General features: G+C 41.4%; 1 protein-coding gene across 1 annotated transcript; it reads right to left on the bottom strand.

Moving 5' to 3' along the window:
* Window positions 1-5,368: 5,368 nt before the first annotated feature.
* LOC101740401 (zinc finger protein 85) lies at window positions 5,369-7,567 on the bottom strand. The gene has a single exon (XM_004924940.5). It carries the CDS (start codon window positions 7,466-7,468, stop codon window positions 5,807-5,809), a length of 1,662 nt encoding a protein of 553 aa, XP_004924997.1. The 5' UTR covers window positions 7,469-7,567; the 3' UTR covers window positions 5,369-5,806.
* Window positions 7,568-18,779: the final 11,212 nt, after the last annotated feature.

Below are 18,779 nucleotides of genomic sequence, written 5' to 3'. Positions count from 1 at the left end.
CAAATGTCTTTGAAACCGGACCATCTGACTTCACGGCAGAATTATTCTGCCTTATTCCTAAATTAATAGAAATCATTCGAAAATTAAGTTAATCCATCAATATTATTACGATGTAATTTTTTGATTGCTATTTTCGTCTCAACATTAATGTTGTTTCGAATGTTTCTAGTTTTCGTATAGACCAGTAAACGCAAAATTCCTGATCACGCAGGAGCCAGCCATCCTCGACACCCTAGACACGTCCTTACGGATCCATCAGATCCTTTCCAAACCTTTGCATTTGTAACGGACGTGACGTCAGCTGTCATGCCCTGCCGCCAGCCAAGCCGCCAAGCCATGTTAACACGCCCCCTTCCGCCAAAGCCAACGAAGGGGGGATAGTGTTAATAAAACAAGCCATGCCGGCCATTTCTACCTGCTTTCTGCTTTCTCGCACAAATAAAAGAACTTGTCGTTACGCTGTTGGTTTTTTTTGTCACATCATTTGCAACACATTAGACGCCTTCATCTCTAATACTAGGAGCAGGCTTAGGGACCCCGGTAACTGTACACGTCGAACTCGACAAAGAGGTCGACATGCAACCTAACCCATGTATCAGCGCGCTGAGTTTCTCGCCGGATCTTCTCAGCGGGTCGCGATTCCGATCCGGTAGTAGATTCATTCGCGAAGCAGTTGCTTTTGAGTTGTTAGGAGGCGCTCGGGCAGCTGTTAGCTAATCCCACCCGTCCTGGCTGAGCCTTTGCTCGCCACCTGTCCTGGTGAAACTGGAAAGGCCTCCGGGCTACCAGTAACCCTTCAATCATTAAAAAAACGCGAAATTTGACGGTAAGTTTTTTTTATTTATTGCTTTGATGGGTGGACGAGCTCACAGCCCACCTGGTGTTAAGTGGTGACTGGAGCCCATAGACATCAACAACGTAAATGCGCCACCCACCTTGAGATACAAGTTCTAAGGTCTCAAGTATAGTTACAACGGCTGCCCCACCCTTCAAACCGAAACGCATTACTGCTTCACGGCAGAAATAGGTAGGGTGGTGGTACCTACCCGCGCGGACCCACAAGAGGTCCTACCACCAGTAGACTCAAACCATCACACACAGCGCTATTTCGGTGAGTCTTTAAACAAGCAAAAACAGTACCGTTAAGTTTTTTTTTTTTTCATTACCTTAGTAAGCTGACGAGCGGAGAAGAAAATAGCCAAAGGCAGAGCACTAACAAGATGATCAGACATTATTGAGAGGACTGTTGGACATAGCATCCAAAAGCCGATCGATCCTCATGGAAAGACTTACATACGTGCACTCGAGATCCTCAGTACTCCTCAGATCCTCAGATGAGCGTACGGCCCACTCGATGGTGAGTGGTTACCGTCACTGATGGGCGTCAGCAACGCCAGGGTGACAGTCAAACCTCTGCCTATTTGCTACATTTCCGTCTCTATTCAAACTCACCTGACTGAAATCCGTGATGTGATTGTGGGCGACGTTCAATTCATACGCGTATGTGTTCTCGTCGAAGGCGCTCCTATCGATGACCGTCAGGTTGTTGTAGCGCAAGTCCAGCACGGTCAGGTTGTTGCAGTTCTGGAAGGCCTTCGGTTCGATCTTCGAGAGCTGGTTGTGGGAGACGTTCACCGTCGCCAGATATAGGTCCGTGAAAGCCTGGGCTTCGATCACGGTTATCTCGTTCTCCGCCAAGTTTATCGTCTGCGGAACGTGTTTGATGTTTTTTTTTATTGCTTAGCTGTGTGGACGAGCTCACAGCCCACCTGATGTTAAGTGGTTACTGGAGCCCATAGACATCTACAACGTAAATGCGCCACCCACCTTGAGATATAAGTTCTAAGGTCTCAGTATAGTTACAACGGCTGCCCCACCCTTCAAACCGAAACGCACCACCAGTACCACCAGTAATTACGCAAATTATAATTTTGCGGGTTTCATTTTTATTACACGATGTTATTCCTTCACCGTGGAAGTCAATCGTGAACATTTGTTGAGTACGTATTTCATTAAAAAAATTGGTACCCGCCTGCGGGACTCGAACACCGGTGCATCGCTTCAACACGAATGGACCGGACGTCTTATCCGTTAGGCCACGACGACTTCAGAAGTGGTTTAAATTATGTCTAAGGCTCGGGAAAAACCCAAGAAAACAACGTAATAAATTAATGTTTAATGTAAGTACTGCATTTAGGGTTAGCTGCAACAATAGATAGTTTTTTCGTCTAATTCGCAATTTCCTGTTTGCACGGGTGTTAATATTTGAGCGGGTCACTGTGGGTAGTTTTATCCAAATAATCGATTTTAAATATCGATATAAAATGTTTAACATTTATGTAAACTAAGGTGACCAACTCAGGCCGTTTTCCAATTACAGCACAAGAGCGCATTATGCGGCATAATGCTCAACTAAGCTTCAGCATAATTCGGCATTGTGCGTCACTGAGTCGCATTATGCTCTGTAATTGGAAAACTACCATTAAGTAATGGTTAATTGCGTTAAATGTTAAATGTTAATGCGCTCTTGTGCTGTAATTGGAAAACGGCCTCATTATACTGAGTTTTGTACTCTTTTTTCGCAAACCGTACTCTTTTCAAATCCTGTACTCTGAAAGTACTCATTTGTATAATTTTATACTAATTTGTATTTCTAAAACTTTTTTTTTTATTTTGTTACAATTTATTTCAATATTCATTAAATATTTAATATTATTTTGACAGTGATTTGAATTTCGCGCGCACGTATTGCTGTAGTTTCCGGCGCAATTGGGAGGCCGTATTATGTACCCTAGATAGATAGATACTACAGACCTCTTTTTCTAACAACGTCAAAATTACCTATGAAATACTTGCAAAGTGTACCTACTCTTTTTGAACAAAAAATAGTTGGGTCACCTTATGTAAACAAACAAAAATATGTACCTACTTTCTCAGTACACTTGATGGTCGACATTCGGATCATTGATACTTAAGTCTATGAATTACAATGTTTAATCGTTAAAATAATCAGTCTTTTCGCAATTTTACACGTTAGCATTACAGTCTGTAACGCTGGCTTTAAAACTTCTTAACTCAGCGACGATAACAGTCTTTACAAATACGCGACACCCTTACATACTAACACGAAGTGTAGGTAGAGGTCTAAATTACATACCAATCATGTATTAACCGTAGTTGTATAGTAAACAGTTGTATATGAGTCGACTATTATCAAAGCCGGCAATGTGACTTTTGGACAATTATTGGTAAATCAGAAAAACGAATTATTGACTTTGTATTCCATTGGCAGTCACAAAACTCTTCTGAACGACATCTTAGATAAATAACAGGTTAAGTATTAACCTTTATTTAATGCAGGTTTTGAACCGTATTCTTTGAAGGAGACGATTATATTCAAATCAATCTGTATTGACATATCAATAACATTTTTTTGTCCAAATGCACAGATTGCCACCTTTGATAATAGACGACTCATATTCACTTCATGTGTACCACAGACGCGATTCCCTCGCTCACCTTAGACAAAAATATCATAATTGCAAATCGTAGGACACCCTTCTGTGGCTTGCGAACCGCCAATGTGTCGGAGGTTGAGAGCAACCGGCCAATTCATTTTGAAGATACAACTGTTTATACCTTTGTTTGTGTCATTTTACAAAACGTTACATTTTTGTTTGGCCATAAACATTGTTACAATTAAAAAAAAAGCAACAATTTTAACATTTGAATCCGTCATACTCAAAGAAATGAAATTTTCCCGCCAATCTTTGTTAAATATTTCTGTGATATTAAAATAGAGTTGGGCGATAAGGATTGATGATGAAGAATTTATGTTAAAACATAAATCATAACTGTAGAGGATAAAATCCAATGAAAATCTGTCCCAAGATATTTTATTAGAGACCACATTTACAAGATATTTAAAAAAATGGCTTAGTGCTTGGAGAATATATGAGGCGCATTAGTTATTTGATTTTTTTTTTTATCTCAGCCTGCTACTGCTGAACTAATTTTTTTCTTCTATACTATTAATCTCGAGAGGTTAGATTCACAGAACTAGTAGATGAGCTCATGGGGCTCAAACCTGACGACGTTGCTAACACTAACCCTAGCAAGAGCAGCTGGGGATAGAGGGCGGGGCATGTCGGAAACTGACTAAAACCTCCTGTCGCTCAACAACCCACGTCCAAACCTCGCATGACTCAGAACTCATGAAAAGGCAAAGGGGGGAAGTGAAGCGTTAAGTGCGGAGCACATCTCTCCCATCACTCTCCTTCTCGGGACGCCGGACCGCCAGTCGTCGGCGCCACGACCATCAGTCCTCTTAGTTGGCAGGCTATCCGAAGCCTGCCTAGATGGCGCCGGTTAGAGTGAGTTATCCTACGGAATACCAACCAACGTGGGTCGAGGATAGCTGGCCTTCCACCACCCGGATGCTCTTGCGTAAAACGCGTGCAGAGCAGCTTGCACGTCCTTCTTAGGCCCTCCTTGCCGGTCCCCAGACCGACATGTGAGAGGGACCCGAAACACTTAGAAGGCCAGAGCTTGGGCGAGATTCGCCTCCCTAGCCCCCGCTCGACGGCGGCGGGCCTCTCACCCGCCCCGCCGCCTCCTTCTGCGAGATGGTGCACTCGCAGAAGTCGAGCATCGCCTTCAACGACTCGTCGTCGAGCATCGATGCCATAACACTCGGCAACGACAAGTTGTTTCCTATTTTTGCGACGAGGTCACGGCGCCACCCCTCCCATGCGGGGCAGACGACGAGCGTATGCTCCGCTGTGATACTGAGACCTTAGAACTCATATCTCAAGGTGGATGGCGGCATTTATGTTATAGATGTAACCACTTAACACCAGAATCTACCACCGGATCGGAAACGCGACCCACTGAGAAGATCCGGCGAGGGCACTGAGAAGATCCGGCGAGGGCACTGAGAAGATCCGGCGAGGGCACTGAGAAGATCCGGCGAGGGCACTGCTCAGCATAGGCCTCTCCAAATGATGTCCAGTGCTTAGGAGACTGCATAGGATTTTCGTTTCTCAAGGATTGAATGGGCTAAGTTTTAGTAATAAAGTATTGGTCCATTTGGCATATTTATGTGAAGATACAATTGAGGAGGTGGTTAAGCGTCATAATCCATAATAAAGAATGCGCTTATCACGCTCTAGAATGTTCTACTCAGAAACAATACAATCCTCATAGGTGAAGCTGGATAGAAATTGCTTTTGACATCATCAGATTAGATCAGGCCCCTTATTATAATGTAGTCTCTATTAGATAGTTCGGCATTCTCTAAATATTACAATTTCGGATAATTATGACTATTATAATTTACACCCTAAATCATAAAATCGATAATGACAAATTCAATGATGAAATAGTGTTTTAATTGCTATCTCAATTAAAATAATTGTATTTAGGTGAACCGAGATAATTTTTGAATTAGGTTGATATTGTTTAAGCTTTCAGAAATTATTGCAATAGTAACTGTTTACTATGAAATAAATTGTTTTCCTCGTTACAATATTTATGGCAAGACTTAGTAAGTCATAATTGTGACTGAAATTTCATATAAACATTGGATTGGATGTTCATAAGAAGATGTTTCGTTGTACATTTTGATCACTTTGTACGGTCTGAAGGGTGTCATAGTTATTCAGGGCCTGGTTTTTTTTTTATACAAGAAAATGTTACCACAGGGCCGTTCAATGTGTAGATGAATGAGAACACAGCGGAATGATCTTTACAAGTTGTAACAAGATACTTTTTAAATTATTTACACCGACTATTCTTCATACTATTATCAAGCCTTTCCTTCTTCACTTTCGATTTTCTCATCAGGTTTATCTACTATTGTATATTTTTTCTTCTTTGATATATCAATGTTGTGTCTACGTTTCATATGTTTTTTGAAATTTGAACCGTTCGTGAAGTCTCTTTGACACTGAATGCAATTGTAGGGCTTGGCTCCGGTGTGCTGTCTCAAATGCAGATTCAATCTTGTTTTAAACCTAAACAATTTATTGCAGAACTCGCATGCATACGGCATCAAATCTGTATGCATAATGGAATGAGATTTCAAGTGTCTCTTCATACGGAAACTCTTCCCGCACTGTTCGCACACAAACGGCTTCGATCCTGAGTGCAACACGAGGTGGGCCTGCAGGTTCCCCCGAGCCCGGAAGGCCAGAGGGCAGTACTCACATTTGTGCGGTCTCACTTCCTCGTGAATCGCCAAATGGTTCACCAGGGCTCCCTTCGTAAAGAACATTTTACCACATTTGTGACAGCCAAAGTCTCTGGTTCGTTCCATGTGGACCTTTTTGTGTTGAATTAGATTACTTAATGACTTGAAGTCTCTGCTGCACATATCACATTTAAGATTGTGAGGCCTAATTTTTGTCGATCTCCTACCGCATTTTTTGTAAGAGTTTGAATATGCGATCATGTGATCTTCTAAAGATTCCGGCGTATCAAATTTCTCACCACAATTGTGACAGTAAGTCTTGTAAACATGTTGGTGTGCCGTGTTCCTATGTTTCTTTAGTTCACTGATTGACGGTATATATTTATTGCAGTATTCACAGTGGTAATTTAACATTTGATTGTGACTTCGGGCATGGTTTATTAATAAACGATAATTAGAAGATATTTTTGCACAGATCAGACATTTTGATACAAAGCAACGAGCGTGTTTCTCTAAAGAATGTGATCGTAGGGCTGCTATGGTCATGCATTGGGCGTCACAGTTTGCACAGAGGCTCGTGTAATCATCCCAGGTTATATCTTCCGATGTAATGTGTACAATGTTTTTTAGTTTTTTTTTCTTTTTTTTCTTTTTCACCCTTGTTTGTAGCAATGGTATGTCGCTGTCAGTTTCAATGTCACTTGTCTTCTCGATTTTTATTTCATTGATTTCTATGAGCATTTCATCTTCAAAATTATTTGTGGGCTCGTCGGATTCTTCTTTTACATTAGCCGCGGTCAGGACCTCCCACTCGCAATCGATAGGACGACCAGCGTCCTCATTAGGTGTATGCACTCTGTTATCGCAAGAAAGGATATGTGCTAATTTCTTTTCAGCGGCTCTTTCATTTTCGAAATTATTTGTGGGCACCTCGGATTCTTCTTTTACGTTGGCCGCGGTCAGAACCTCCCAGTCGCAATCGACAGGTCGACCAACGTCCTCATTCGTTGTATGCACATTGTTATCGCAAGAAAAGATCTTTGCCAATTTCTTTTGAGCCGCTCTGACGTTGTGCAAAAATATCCACGTACGTTCTAAGGAGTCGAAACACGCGAAACAAATAGCGTTCGGTAGTAAATCGTTAGAAACATCAACGTTTATCCACTGCATTTTCTTTAATATTTTAAAATTTATTCCGTCGACATCTTCAGCGGCTAAAAGCTGATTGTTCGAAGTCGCTTCAGCGCAAAGCCTGCAATAGCTTTTCTCTTCGGTCATTTTTACTGTAATAATATTTACACCAAATAGTTTGATATGATATTGAGAATGAAACACAATGCAGCATTTCCGTAATTTTTTACGTTTGCTGTCAAAAGTGTCAAATGTCAAACTTCTTTTGTTTTGTCTTGGTTTTGTCAGTTTGACAAACATAAGGAATAATGCCCGTTATGCCGCATAATTTGTTTAAGAAAGATTAATAGGCAAGGGGCAAAATCAATTGAAATGCAATGAAATTATGTAAAATAAAATAAAAAAAAGTTAAAATTATGATGTAAATTACTTAAACTAAACAATTAAGGCGCATATTTGTGTGTATATATTAGTTGTGGCATTTAATTGCTAGGAAGCGCTGCGAGCTTAGAAGAAAAAAACAGTTAACTTTCCAACTAAACCTTTGTTACTGCTTAAATTTTTAACAGAATTTGAATAATAAAGTATTATGAGAGTATTCAGTCGGATTTATATTATTGTTATGCATTTTGTATAGAACTAAAATGGTTCGAAAATATCATAATTTTATTACTATTGATATTATTATTCGATGAAAAATATTTAAAAATATTTGTATATTGCTTAAAAGAACACTAGATATTTGTCAGATGCCTGAATCTCGTTAATGGCAATTTCAAGAAAACTCGAATACAACAACAATATTTGGAATGTCGGTCTACCGAACAATTGCATCCGTTTGGTGGAATATCCTCCCACTGTCATTAAATTTTCGAAGATGTTACTAATTTGCTCTCGAATCTGCGGTAAGCTTATTAAAAACAGATGGCACTGATAGCAATAGCAGTAAATATGTTAAATTTGTTCCTTCTAGAATTATCTATGAAAATATTTATCCATAAATGTAATTAGGCCAAGCTAAAACAATAATGAACATTTTGGTTTGTTTGTCAATCGAAATTCTTTTAATTTGTTTAGTAGTTGTTCCATTTGACTCCATACAGAAACGGGCTGTTCGGATGGTCGATAGTCCCGCTCTCGCGGATCGCTTGGGACCTCTGGGTCTACGGAGGGACTTCGGTTCTCTCTGTGTTTTATACCGTATGGTCCATGGGGAATGCTCTGAGGAATTATTCGAGATGATCCCCTCATCTCCTTTTTATCATCGCACCTCCCGCCATTGGAGCAGAGCTCATCCATATTATCTGGAACCGCTGCGTTCATGGATAGTGCGTTTCCAAAGATCTTTTCTGCCATGTACCATCCGGCTTTGGAATGAACTCCCATCCCATGTCCTTCTTCAAACGAGGCTTGCGGAGAGTATTTAACTGTAGGCAGCGGCTTGGCTCTGCCCCTGGCATTGCTGACGTCCATGAGCGACGGTGACCACTTACCATCAGGTGGGCCATATGCTCGTCTGCCTACAATGGCAATAAAAAAATTAAATAAAAAAAATAGCTTATCATTACTAGTATAGTAGTGTAGTATTGAGTTTATGTTTATGATATAATCATCTTTTTTTTGGAAATAGCAATTTAAAATTATTCATAAATATCAATAACAAAAGAATATATTGTAATACATACAATAATTCTAAGCTTTGCATGAACAACTTGTATCGAGCCGCCAGGCGTGACAACTTGTATCAAAGTGTTGCAAGGTGATTTAAATAAATGCACTACGAACAAGTAAACGAAAAAAAAAATCGACTTATTAATATTTACTAGACGATGACCGATATATTTTTTTTGTTTGTTAAATAATACAAATAAACAATTCATTTTCTTGGTCTAACCTTAAACCAAACGCTCATTGGCTTCGGGTGACTTAACAACGCCATCTGCTGAAATAGCTTTAGTGTTATTGTGTCTTTAAAGCAGTTTTTTTCTCTCAATTATGAAAAATAGTATTATTATTCACCAATAGATGTCAGGAAGAGTCATGAAGTTGATTATCGATAATGTTGATTATTGAAAACACGAATAAAACAACATTTACTGAAAATAAATCGTAGCTAGATCGATTTATCGCCCCCGAAATCCCCTGTATACTAAATTTTAACAAAATCGTTGGAGCCGTTTCCGATATTCAGATTATTCATATATACAAGAATAGCTCGTTTAAAGGTATAAGATATTTTTGAAGTGAAACTTCTTTATCGGCGTTGGAAAAAAATTTACCGTCACATTTTTCGGTTACGCGTCACATTTTTCCGTTACGCGCCATCTTTTTTGTATTCATGTCTATGATAATAAAATCCTTTTGTTTAAACTTTATCTAATTTAACTTTTTTGTATTCATGTCTATGATAATAAAATCCTTTTGTTTAAACTTTATCTAATTTAACTTTATTTAACCAATTTCTAGAAAGTTGCATGTAGATCATTTTTCGAAAAATAAGGCCATAAACAAGTTTCACTTCTTACGTGTGTACACTAGTACACGCACACATTTTTTTTTTCATTATACATGCAATTAATAATTTCTGTATTGTGCTTGAGTCGCAAACAAAGATTATCCTTACGATTTAGTCTCGTCATTTGCAAACGACGGAATTAATGTAGATGTGTGAAAGGCTATTTGGTTTAAGCGACAAAGTTCATATAACCGCTCGGTACCGCGCGGAACTACTTATCGCGCGGTACAAGATTAATCTAAGCAGTGCTTATTGTTCACATAATCGCGCGGTGACGCGCGGTACCGCGCGATCATGTGAACTTAGCCTTAATACATGACATTTAGGCTAAGTTCATAATAAAATATGATCGCGCGGTGCCGCGCGTAACCGCGCGGTGGTAGCGTTCACATTACAGAATGTACGCGCGAGAGTCTGGCATCAACATTGATTGAGAATGGACGTGGAGGAAGCAATTTGCTTATTAATTTTATACCGAAAACTGAGACGTCGGAGAAGAAGACAAAGGCGATACTGGGTGCATCCTATTTTAATCGAAAGACTTTCTTCAAGCCTTTTTGTAACTTTATATCCCGACCTGAGACTACACGAATAAAATTCTTTTACTACCTAGTTTAAGATGTCAGTTGCATCTTTTCATTTTTATATGATTGCGTTGAAAACTATTTAAAATCGATAGACACGATATCGTCTTCGCTAGGTACTCATTTTTCTTTGATCTATGCGTCTGTCCGTCTCAAACCGCGCGGATCAGCTGAACAGGTAGATACAGTTTTGCAGAACTTGTACCGCGCGCGCCACGCGCGGTACAAGAACCTGCGCGCCGGTCGCAGCGCACCGCGCGTTACCGCGCGGCAGCGCGCTGTTATGTGTACAATAAATACTGCTTAAATTGATCTTGTACCGCACGGTGAGCAGTTCCGCGCGGTACCGCGCGGTCATGTGAACTTAGCCTTATCTTTGTGATTAAAAGTGCATTTTATTTGCATAACTCAGCGGGCATTTCTTTTATTTTTAATACCTATTAAATTTTTTTTAAATATTAGATTTTTTTTAAAATATTCACTTTTACAATGTGTATTATAACGTAACGACCGAGCAACTCATTCCCACTTTGTGCAATCTTCTAGCAAAATTTCGATCCGGTGTTAGATTCTGCGAAGCACTGCATTTCCTAGCGCCGAGGCCAGCATTTTTTACATATTTTTTATTGCTTTGATGGGTGGACGAGCTCACAGCCCACCTGGTGTTAAGTGGTTACTGGAGCCTATACACATCTACTACGTAAATGCGCCACCCACCTTGAGATATAAGTTCTAAGATCTCAATATAGTTACAATGGCTGCCCCGCCCTTCAAACCGAAATGCATTACTGCTTCACGGTAGAAATAAGCAGGGTGGTGGTACCTACACGCGCGGATTCACAAGAGATCCTACCACCAGTAATTACGCAAATTATAATTTTATAATATGTATAATTCTCTCAGGTTGAGCCCGTGAGCTCACCCACCCGTCCGCTTGTAGCTGGAATAGACTTAGTGAATCTATAGGGAAAAAATTACAGAGATGAAGTCATATCTTCCGGTAAGAAGAATTGTACAGCCCTACATAGAGACGCTGACCTCAATAGACAAAGCCTTGGTGTTTTGTTAAAAAAACTCACCTCGGTGGGAGGCCAAAATCATGTAGGTCACGGACTCTACTGATCACCGAAAATCAGGGCCGTAAGATCGTCAAAATATTCAGTGCAATCAAAAAAAAAAAAGGTGTGACAAGATTTAAAAATATTAAAATGTCAACTGTATCAGAACATCTGTACCCAAAATGTATTCTTACGACACGTACTGATGCTTCTCGCAAGGATAACTTCTAAGATTTAATTATTTCGTAATTACTATCTTGATGTACGTATGGAAGACGTGTCGTTTTAACTATCGCCAGATCAGCGTGTCGTGTTATAAGCACTTACGAAATATTTATGAAACTTTCACAAAATTCTTTTAAATTATGTAAATAAAACAAAAACATTTCGGATCCGGGGCTCAATTTAACATTAGCGTAATCAAATGCCACTATACCGGTGTTCGAATTCAGAGGGAAGTATAAATTTGTCTAAGAAAATTCATAATGTAATAACAATAGGCATTTAATGAGGAATACGTCATAGCTTATGTCAAAGTCATGACAAGTCAATAAAAATGGCGGCGAAAACTAAATAATAGTATTAGAACGTAAGCCGCTTATTTATAATTATTTTACGTTCGTCTCACTGTTATTTTGTTAGCACAAATCTCCGGAAATAAATAACGGGGAGTTTTTGAGCAGAAAATAGTATATGTTTTTTTGTCTTTGCCAATTTATATAAAGAGTATTTATTTGTATAAGTTGCTTAAAAGAGAAAGCCGTAATTTTATCTTTTAATCAAATAACCATCTGTTTCATAGTCGAGTGATATTTCTGCTATATTCTTTTCGAATCAAGGACATTGATCGATTTTACGGTCTATATTCCTGTAAATATTAACATGTTACTTGTTTCCTTTTATCAATATACGCTTTTAACGTTCGCACATAACTCAATGACAGCGTAAATAAATTAAACTAATTCTCCGTGATTTTATACACATCCAGATGTTTTTCTGAAATGAGACACAGCGTGACTAGATTGCAAATAGTTTCGGTTGGTTTCCACTGTTGTTTTCCAGTTTGGTTTTTTTTTTTATTCCTACCTAAGCTGGTAGCCTAGAGAGGCTATTCCAGCGTAACCGTAACTAGTAGGTGAGCTCACGGGGCTCAAACCTGACGACGATGCTAACACGAACCCTAGCAAGAGTCGTGCTTCGCAGAATCTACCACCGGATCGGAAACGCGACCCACTGAGAAGATCCGGCGAGAAACTCAGTGGGCTGTGTCTGAGAGTTAATTTACTCGTCGAGCCCGGTGAGAACGGTGACCAGTGCTTGAAGTACCTAGAAGCACCGTTAGTGGATCGGGAGGATCCGAGATGACGTGTTTTGGGCGATGTCGACTGCTTACCATTCTTTCCGCAGGATCGGGAATATCCAGTTTGGAAGACTATCTTTAACCTATTGCATGGGACTAATAGACGCATCTCTTTGTGTACGAGAAGAACCCGGGTTAAGTACCGAAACTGCAGAGAACTCTGTCTGTAGTGTTTGTAGGACTGGAGACTCGATGTAGGTAGGTTACTTACTGGTGGTAGGACCTCTTGTGAGTCCGCACGGGCAGGTACCACCACCCTGCCTATTTCTGCCGTGAAGCAGTAATGCGTTTCGGTTTGAAAGGTAGGGCAGCCGTTTTAACTATACTTGAGATCTTAGAACTTATATCTCAAGGTAGGTGGCGCATTTACGTTGTAGATGTCTATGGGCTTCAGTAACCACTTAACACCGGGTGGGCTGTGAGATCGTTCACCAACTAAGCAATAAAAAAAAAAAAGTTCGGATCTGTGTCTGTTCAGGAGAAGAACTCTATATAAGTACGGAACTGAGGAGAACTATCTATAGTGTTGTAGAATAGAACTAAAGAATAGATGTAGGTCGGATCTGTACCAGTTTAGGGGAAGAGCACTGGAGTCGTTTAGTGGGTGGGCCCTAAAATCCTTGGGCCCGCGGTCTGCTCACAACACCATGCAGATCGTTGAGTCTCACATACCCCGCGCGCCCCTTTTGCGCGAGGACCACGTTGGAGGTTTGGCGCCTACCCGAAAAAAAAGGGGCATAATTTTTTTTTTTTTTTATGATTGAAAGATTACTGTTGGCCCGGAGGCCTTTCCAGTTGGACCAGGATAAGTGGGAGAGCAAAGGCTCAGTCAGGAGGGGTGGGATTTGCTAACAGCTACCCGAGCGCCTCCGAAGGAGACCTAACAGCTCAAGAGTAGCTGCTTCGCGAATGAATCTACTACCGGATCGGAATCGCGACCCGCTGAGAAGATCCGGCGAGAAACTCAGCGAGCTGATTCATGGGTTAGGTTGCACGGCGAACTCTTTGTCGAGTTCGACGAGTACGGTTACCGAGATCCCTAAGTCTGCTCCTAGTGTTAGAGCTGAAGGCGTATAATGCAAAGGTTATTGGATCTGATGGAGGGGCATAACACTGATTCAGTACGGTGATGCGAAGAACTTATAATGACGATTGGATACGTACACAATAAAAATAAACGAATATTATGTAAAAGGTTTGCAAGCATTAGGTCAGTGACTTTAGTTGTAACATCCAATTTGTATTCAATTCAAAGCGGTAATGTAATACGGTGCCAACATCGTAACGATGTCTCCTATTGATTAAATCGCCTGAGCTATGAATGTATTTTTAAAATTAAAATCTTCCGCAAGAAAATTGCGCTCCCAGGAATTGGATCTGAGGCTTTGGTTCCGTAGCGCTCGACACCGCAACAGATAGCATCTTCAACTTCATCCAGAGCCTTTCTGGGCGGTTTTGATTTCCTCGGCACTCTGAAGGCGTCGTGGCCTAGAAGATAAGACGCCTTGTGCATTCCTGACGATCAATGCGACTGTGCCAGTATTCGAATCCCGCAGGCAAATCGGCAATTGTCTAATGATTTAAATACGTACTTGACATATGCTCAAGTTTGACTTCCACGATGAAGGAATATGATTGTGTAATAAAAATGGTGGTAGGTAGGTGGTAGGCCGTCTTTTGAGCCCGTACGGGTAGGTTACCAACTAACATAACGCCTGTTTTGGAGGCCAAGCAGTATAGCGTTCCGTTCTGAAGGGTGGGGCATTATTGAACTGGGTCTTAGGACTCATGTCTTGAAGGCATATAATAATATATTGTAGATGTCCAATAATTAACATCAGTTGGAGAGTAGTTATTAGTAAAAGCTTGGAGAGTAGTTATTAGTAAAAGCTCTTTCAGGGTTTGGGTTAGATCATAATGGCTTTTTACAAATGCTGGTGGACTATACCTAAGCCTTGGAATACGATGTGTTTTTCTAGAATAAATCAGGGGGCCAGTTGACTGGCGTCCTAGTAAATGGTAGGAGAGACTTCATATTCAAATGGGTGGGGCGTATGCTGAGAGGTCGCTGGTAGATACCATCAGCCTCCTTATTTTTACCGGGAAGTCACGCGTTTTCAATCGACGCCCTGACATTATGTCTCAAGGAGGGAGACGGCATTCCGGCGGTGATGTCTCTGTTATAAGGTAACCATTTAAATACCTTTGTGACCGGTTTTTAAATCCTCCTCGTCTATTCATCGCAAAAGACAGGTAATCCTGGACGAGTAACGAGTCACGAGAGTAATTATTCAGCAAGATCGTGCACCTCGTAAACTTGAGGTCGTGAATTTAATGTACGTAACGCTAAATGAGTCCATGAGTCATTGTCGCTGCAATTTGTTGGTCAACACCAAAATGCACTTTTCCCCCCCTACCTATGCTGATAGCCTTGAGAGGCTATTTCAGCTTCTCTTTGACGTGTAGGTGAGTTGCTAACACTGACCCTAACAAGGGCAGTGCTTCGCAGAATCTACCACCGGATCGGAAATGCGACCCACTGAGAAGATCCGGCGAGAAACTCAGTGGACTGTGTCTATGGGTTCATTTACTCGACAAGACCTTCGTCGCAAGCGACGGGTTCGACGAGGACGGTGAATGGTGCTTGAGGTACCTAAAAGGATCGTTAATGGATCGGGAGGATCCATAATGACGTGTTTAGGGCGACGTCGGCTGTTTACCGTTCGGTCCACAGGATCGGGTATGGCAAAATGCACGATGGTTCGATGATGCACCATTACACCTGCGCATAGCAGCCCCGATGATAGCACAGAGGCCACGGATGGGTACAAGGAGCGTGGGGCGTCCTCCAACCAGGTGGACTGACGACTTAGTGCGCACGGCGGGAAGTCGTTGGATGCGGAAGACGGAGGACCATATTATGTGGAAGGCATTGGGGAAGGCCTATGTCCAGCAGTGGGCAGATAAAGGCTGATGATGATGATGATGATGATGATAGCAGCCCCGAAGTTGTAATAGTCGTTCTAATAATAGAGACCTCATTGTCATTTCTCACTAAAACAATATCTATTCACGTAAATCTACAAATGACAACAGCATTTTCACCAAGCCACACCTTTTCCCACCGATTATTAATAATACATAATGTAAATGCCGAAGTTTGTTTATCGATGACTAAGTTTAAAAATCGCCTAAAAATACCGTTTGTCTTATTGAAAATGCGACCGGCATTCCAACATACTCTCAGACCATTGAATGAACGAGAAAAAAACACAACATATTGTGCTTACGACATGTTACGGTTTTATTGACGCGGATGGTTCGTTTGCTGTTTACTATCGGAGTTCAGAAACAGCGTAATGTGATTTCAGGCACTCACACGCTGTAGACATGAGGTCGAAACATTAACTATTGCAATAACCGTTCTCTATCCACAGGTACCTACGACTGTCTGCTGACAGTTACTGGTGGTAGGACCTCTTGTGAGTCCGCACGGGTAGGTACCACCACCCGCCTATTTCTGCCGTGAAGCAGTAATGCGTTTCGGTTTGAAAGGTGGGGCACCCGTTGTAACTATACTTGAGATCTTAGGATTATATGTCAATGTGGGTGGCGCATTTACGTCGTAGATGTCTATGGGCTCTAGTAACCACTGCACACCAGGTCGGCAGTGAGGTCGTCCACCCATCGACGCAATAAAAAAAATTTATATAATTCTTTCCAAAAAAAAAATAATAATTAAATACCAAGCCACTTTGCTTGCCCGACATATTGTAGTGCAAGTATGTGAATGTATTTGTATCTACTAAAATTTAACTTTATTCATTACACGTTGTCTCCGCATTTTTGGGTCAGATTTCGGCAAACGGTCACCACATTTTACTGTTACTGAAGATTTATTAGTCGCGTTATGGGATTACCCCAAGCGTATGATGTTTCTTCGGGGATTTTTTTCTGAAGATGGGTAAGGAGCCCGGTTGTAGCAGTCACCGAAGGACAGACTTCACCGTCCGCCACCAGCATCAATGCCTTCTTTGCATGGAGGGATTTTTTGTGGCCTTTCTGAGTACTTCAGCCTAGGTGCAAGAACCGGACGCCTCGGCCGGGATAGGGTCTTAACAACTGCCCAAATGTTTCTAAAGGAAATCTGTCATAGCTCAGCCAGTGCTATAGGCTAGGCCGAGCTTCCATGCGTTTGATGCGTATGGTAACCTGTAACACGTTTTTTTTTTTATTGCCTGGAAGCATTGTGCATCGAGTGGTCCACATTTTAGATTAGACACGACCTTCAGTAATGAAGAGACCGACTCAGAAGAAGAAGAAGATGGGTGGACGAGCTCACAGTCCACCTGGTGTTAAGTAGTTTCTGGAGCCCATAGACATCTACAACGTAAATGCGCCACCCACCTTGAGGTATAAGATCTAAGGTCTCAAGTATAGTTACAGCGGCTTCACCCTTCAAACCGAAACGCATTACTGCATCACGGCAGAAATTGGTACGGTGGTGTTACCTACCCGTTCAGACTCACAAGAGGTCCTACCACCAGTGGTTCCTGCTAGCGTTATAAAGAGTGGCCTTCAACTGCACTCAGGGCGGGTCAGATAGAACCATCACACGGGCTTAAAGCGTCTGCGATGGCTGGCTCTTCCGTGAGTCAAATTGCAGTTAGCAGCGGCAAAGACAAGCGGGTGATTTTGGCGCAATTCCTTCTCTAATGCTGCCTAAACCTAAACCTGTTCTAATGCTCTAATCAAATATTCACGAATAGGTTCGAGACCTTCATCCTAACGTCCTTCGTACCACAGTTCCCTAACTATATCTAAGACAAAGAAGGATTGTGTTAAAGGACTCCTGGCTGACTTCCTATTAAAGGAGAGAAGGATTATGTTAAAGGACTCGGTGTGGACACGGACCTCGCGAGCAAACACCACACTCAATGCATACGTCGTTATGAGTCAAATCCATACTTTTGCCCCTTCCTATTTACTGTAGCCTAAAAGGCTATTCCGGCTTCTCTCGGATGGGTTGGTGAGCGCAACCATGAGAGAACTTGCTTACAATAGACCTAGCAAGAGTAGTGCAGAATCTAACACCGGATCGGAATCGCGACTCACAGAGAAGATCCGGCGAGAAACTTAATGGGCTGTGTCTGTGGTCTATGCCTTCGCCTACCTTCGCCTATATCTCTAGTAACTCCCTGGTAAGCACATAATATAGGTAAATGGGTAGACTAGCTCACAGCCCACCTGGTGTTAAGTGGTTACTGGAGCCCATAGACATTTACAACGTAAATGCGCCACCCACCCTGAGATATAAGTTCTAAGGTCTCAGTATAGTTACAACCGCTGCTTTAACCTTCAAACTGAAACGCATTACTGCTTCACGGCAGAAATAAACCACCACCCGTACCTACCCGTGCGGACTCACAAGACGTCCTACCACCAGTGTCAAAATTAACTTTATTTCTGTACGTTATGGTCCGCGAGGATAAGATTCGTTCGCATATCTGGAGGCGGACGGTGCTGTATTGCGTTTTAGTTTCTGTAGTAACAAGAGACTTCAAAAGCATTGCCTGTTGTTTAGTAAGATGTCCGACCTGTGCACTGATTTCAGGATATGCCTGCACTCTGAATCTAGATCTCTTAGCGTTTACCTCTAAAGTGGACCAGATAAAAAGTCTAACTGTAAACAATGGTTGAGTTGTACGTTGTTTTTTTTTTAATTCTACATACAGAGAAACCACAGAGCTGTATTTTCATGAGAAATTGTTATGAAGAGTTTTTTATTACGTTTTTAATGATGGATTTGTTTTGCGTAATTTTCACCGGGTTTAACTTTTTTTTCCCTACCTTTTCTGATAGCTTTGAGAGGCTATTTCAGCTTCTCCTTGACGTGTAGGTGAGCTTACGGCACTCAAACTGGGAGTGTTGCTAACACTGG

The sequence above is a fragment of the Bombyx mori genome, chromosome 2, assembly GCF_030269925.1.
Source record: "Bombyx mori chromosome 2, ASM3026992v2".
Lineage (NCBI taxonomy): Eukaryota > Metazoa > Arthropoda > Insecta > Lepidoptera > Bombycidae > Bombyx > Bombyx mori.
Note: the sequence above shows the minus strand (reverse complement) of the source record. Positions and strands in the feature narration are given on the sequence as shown.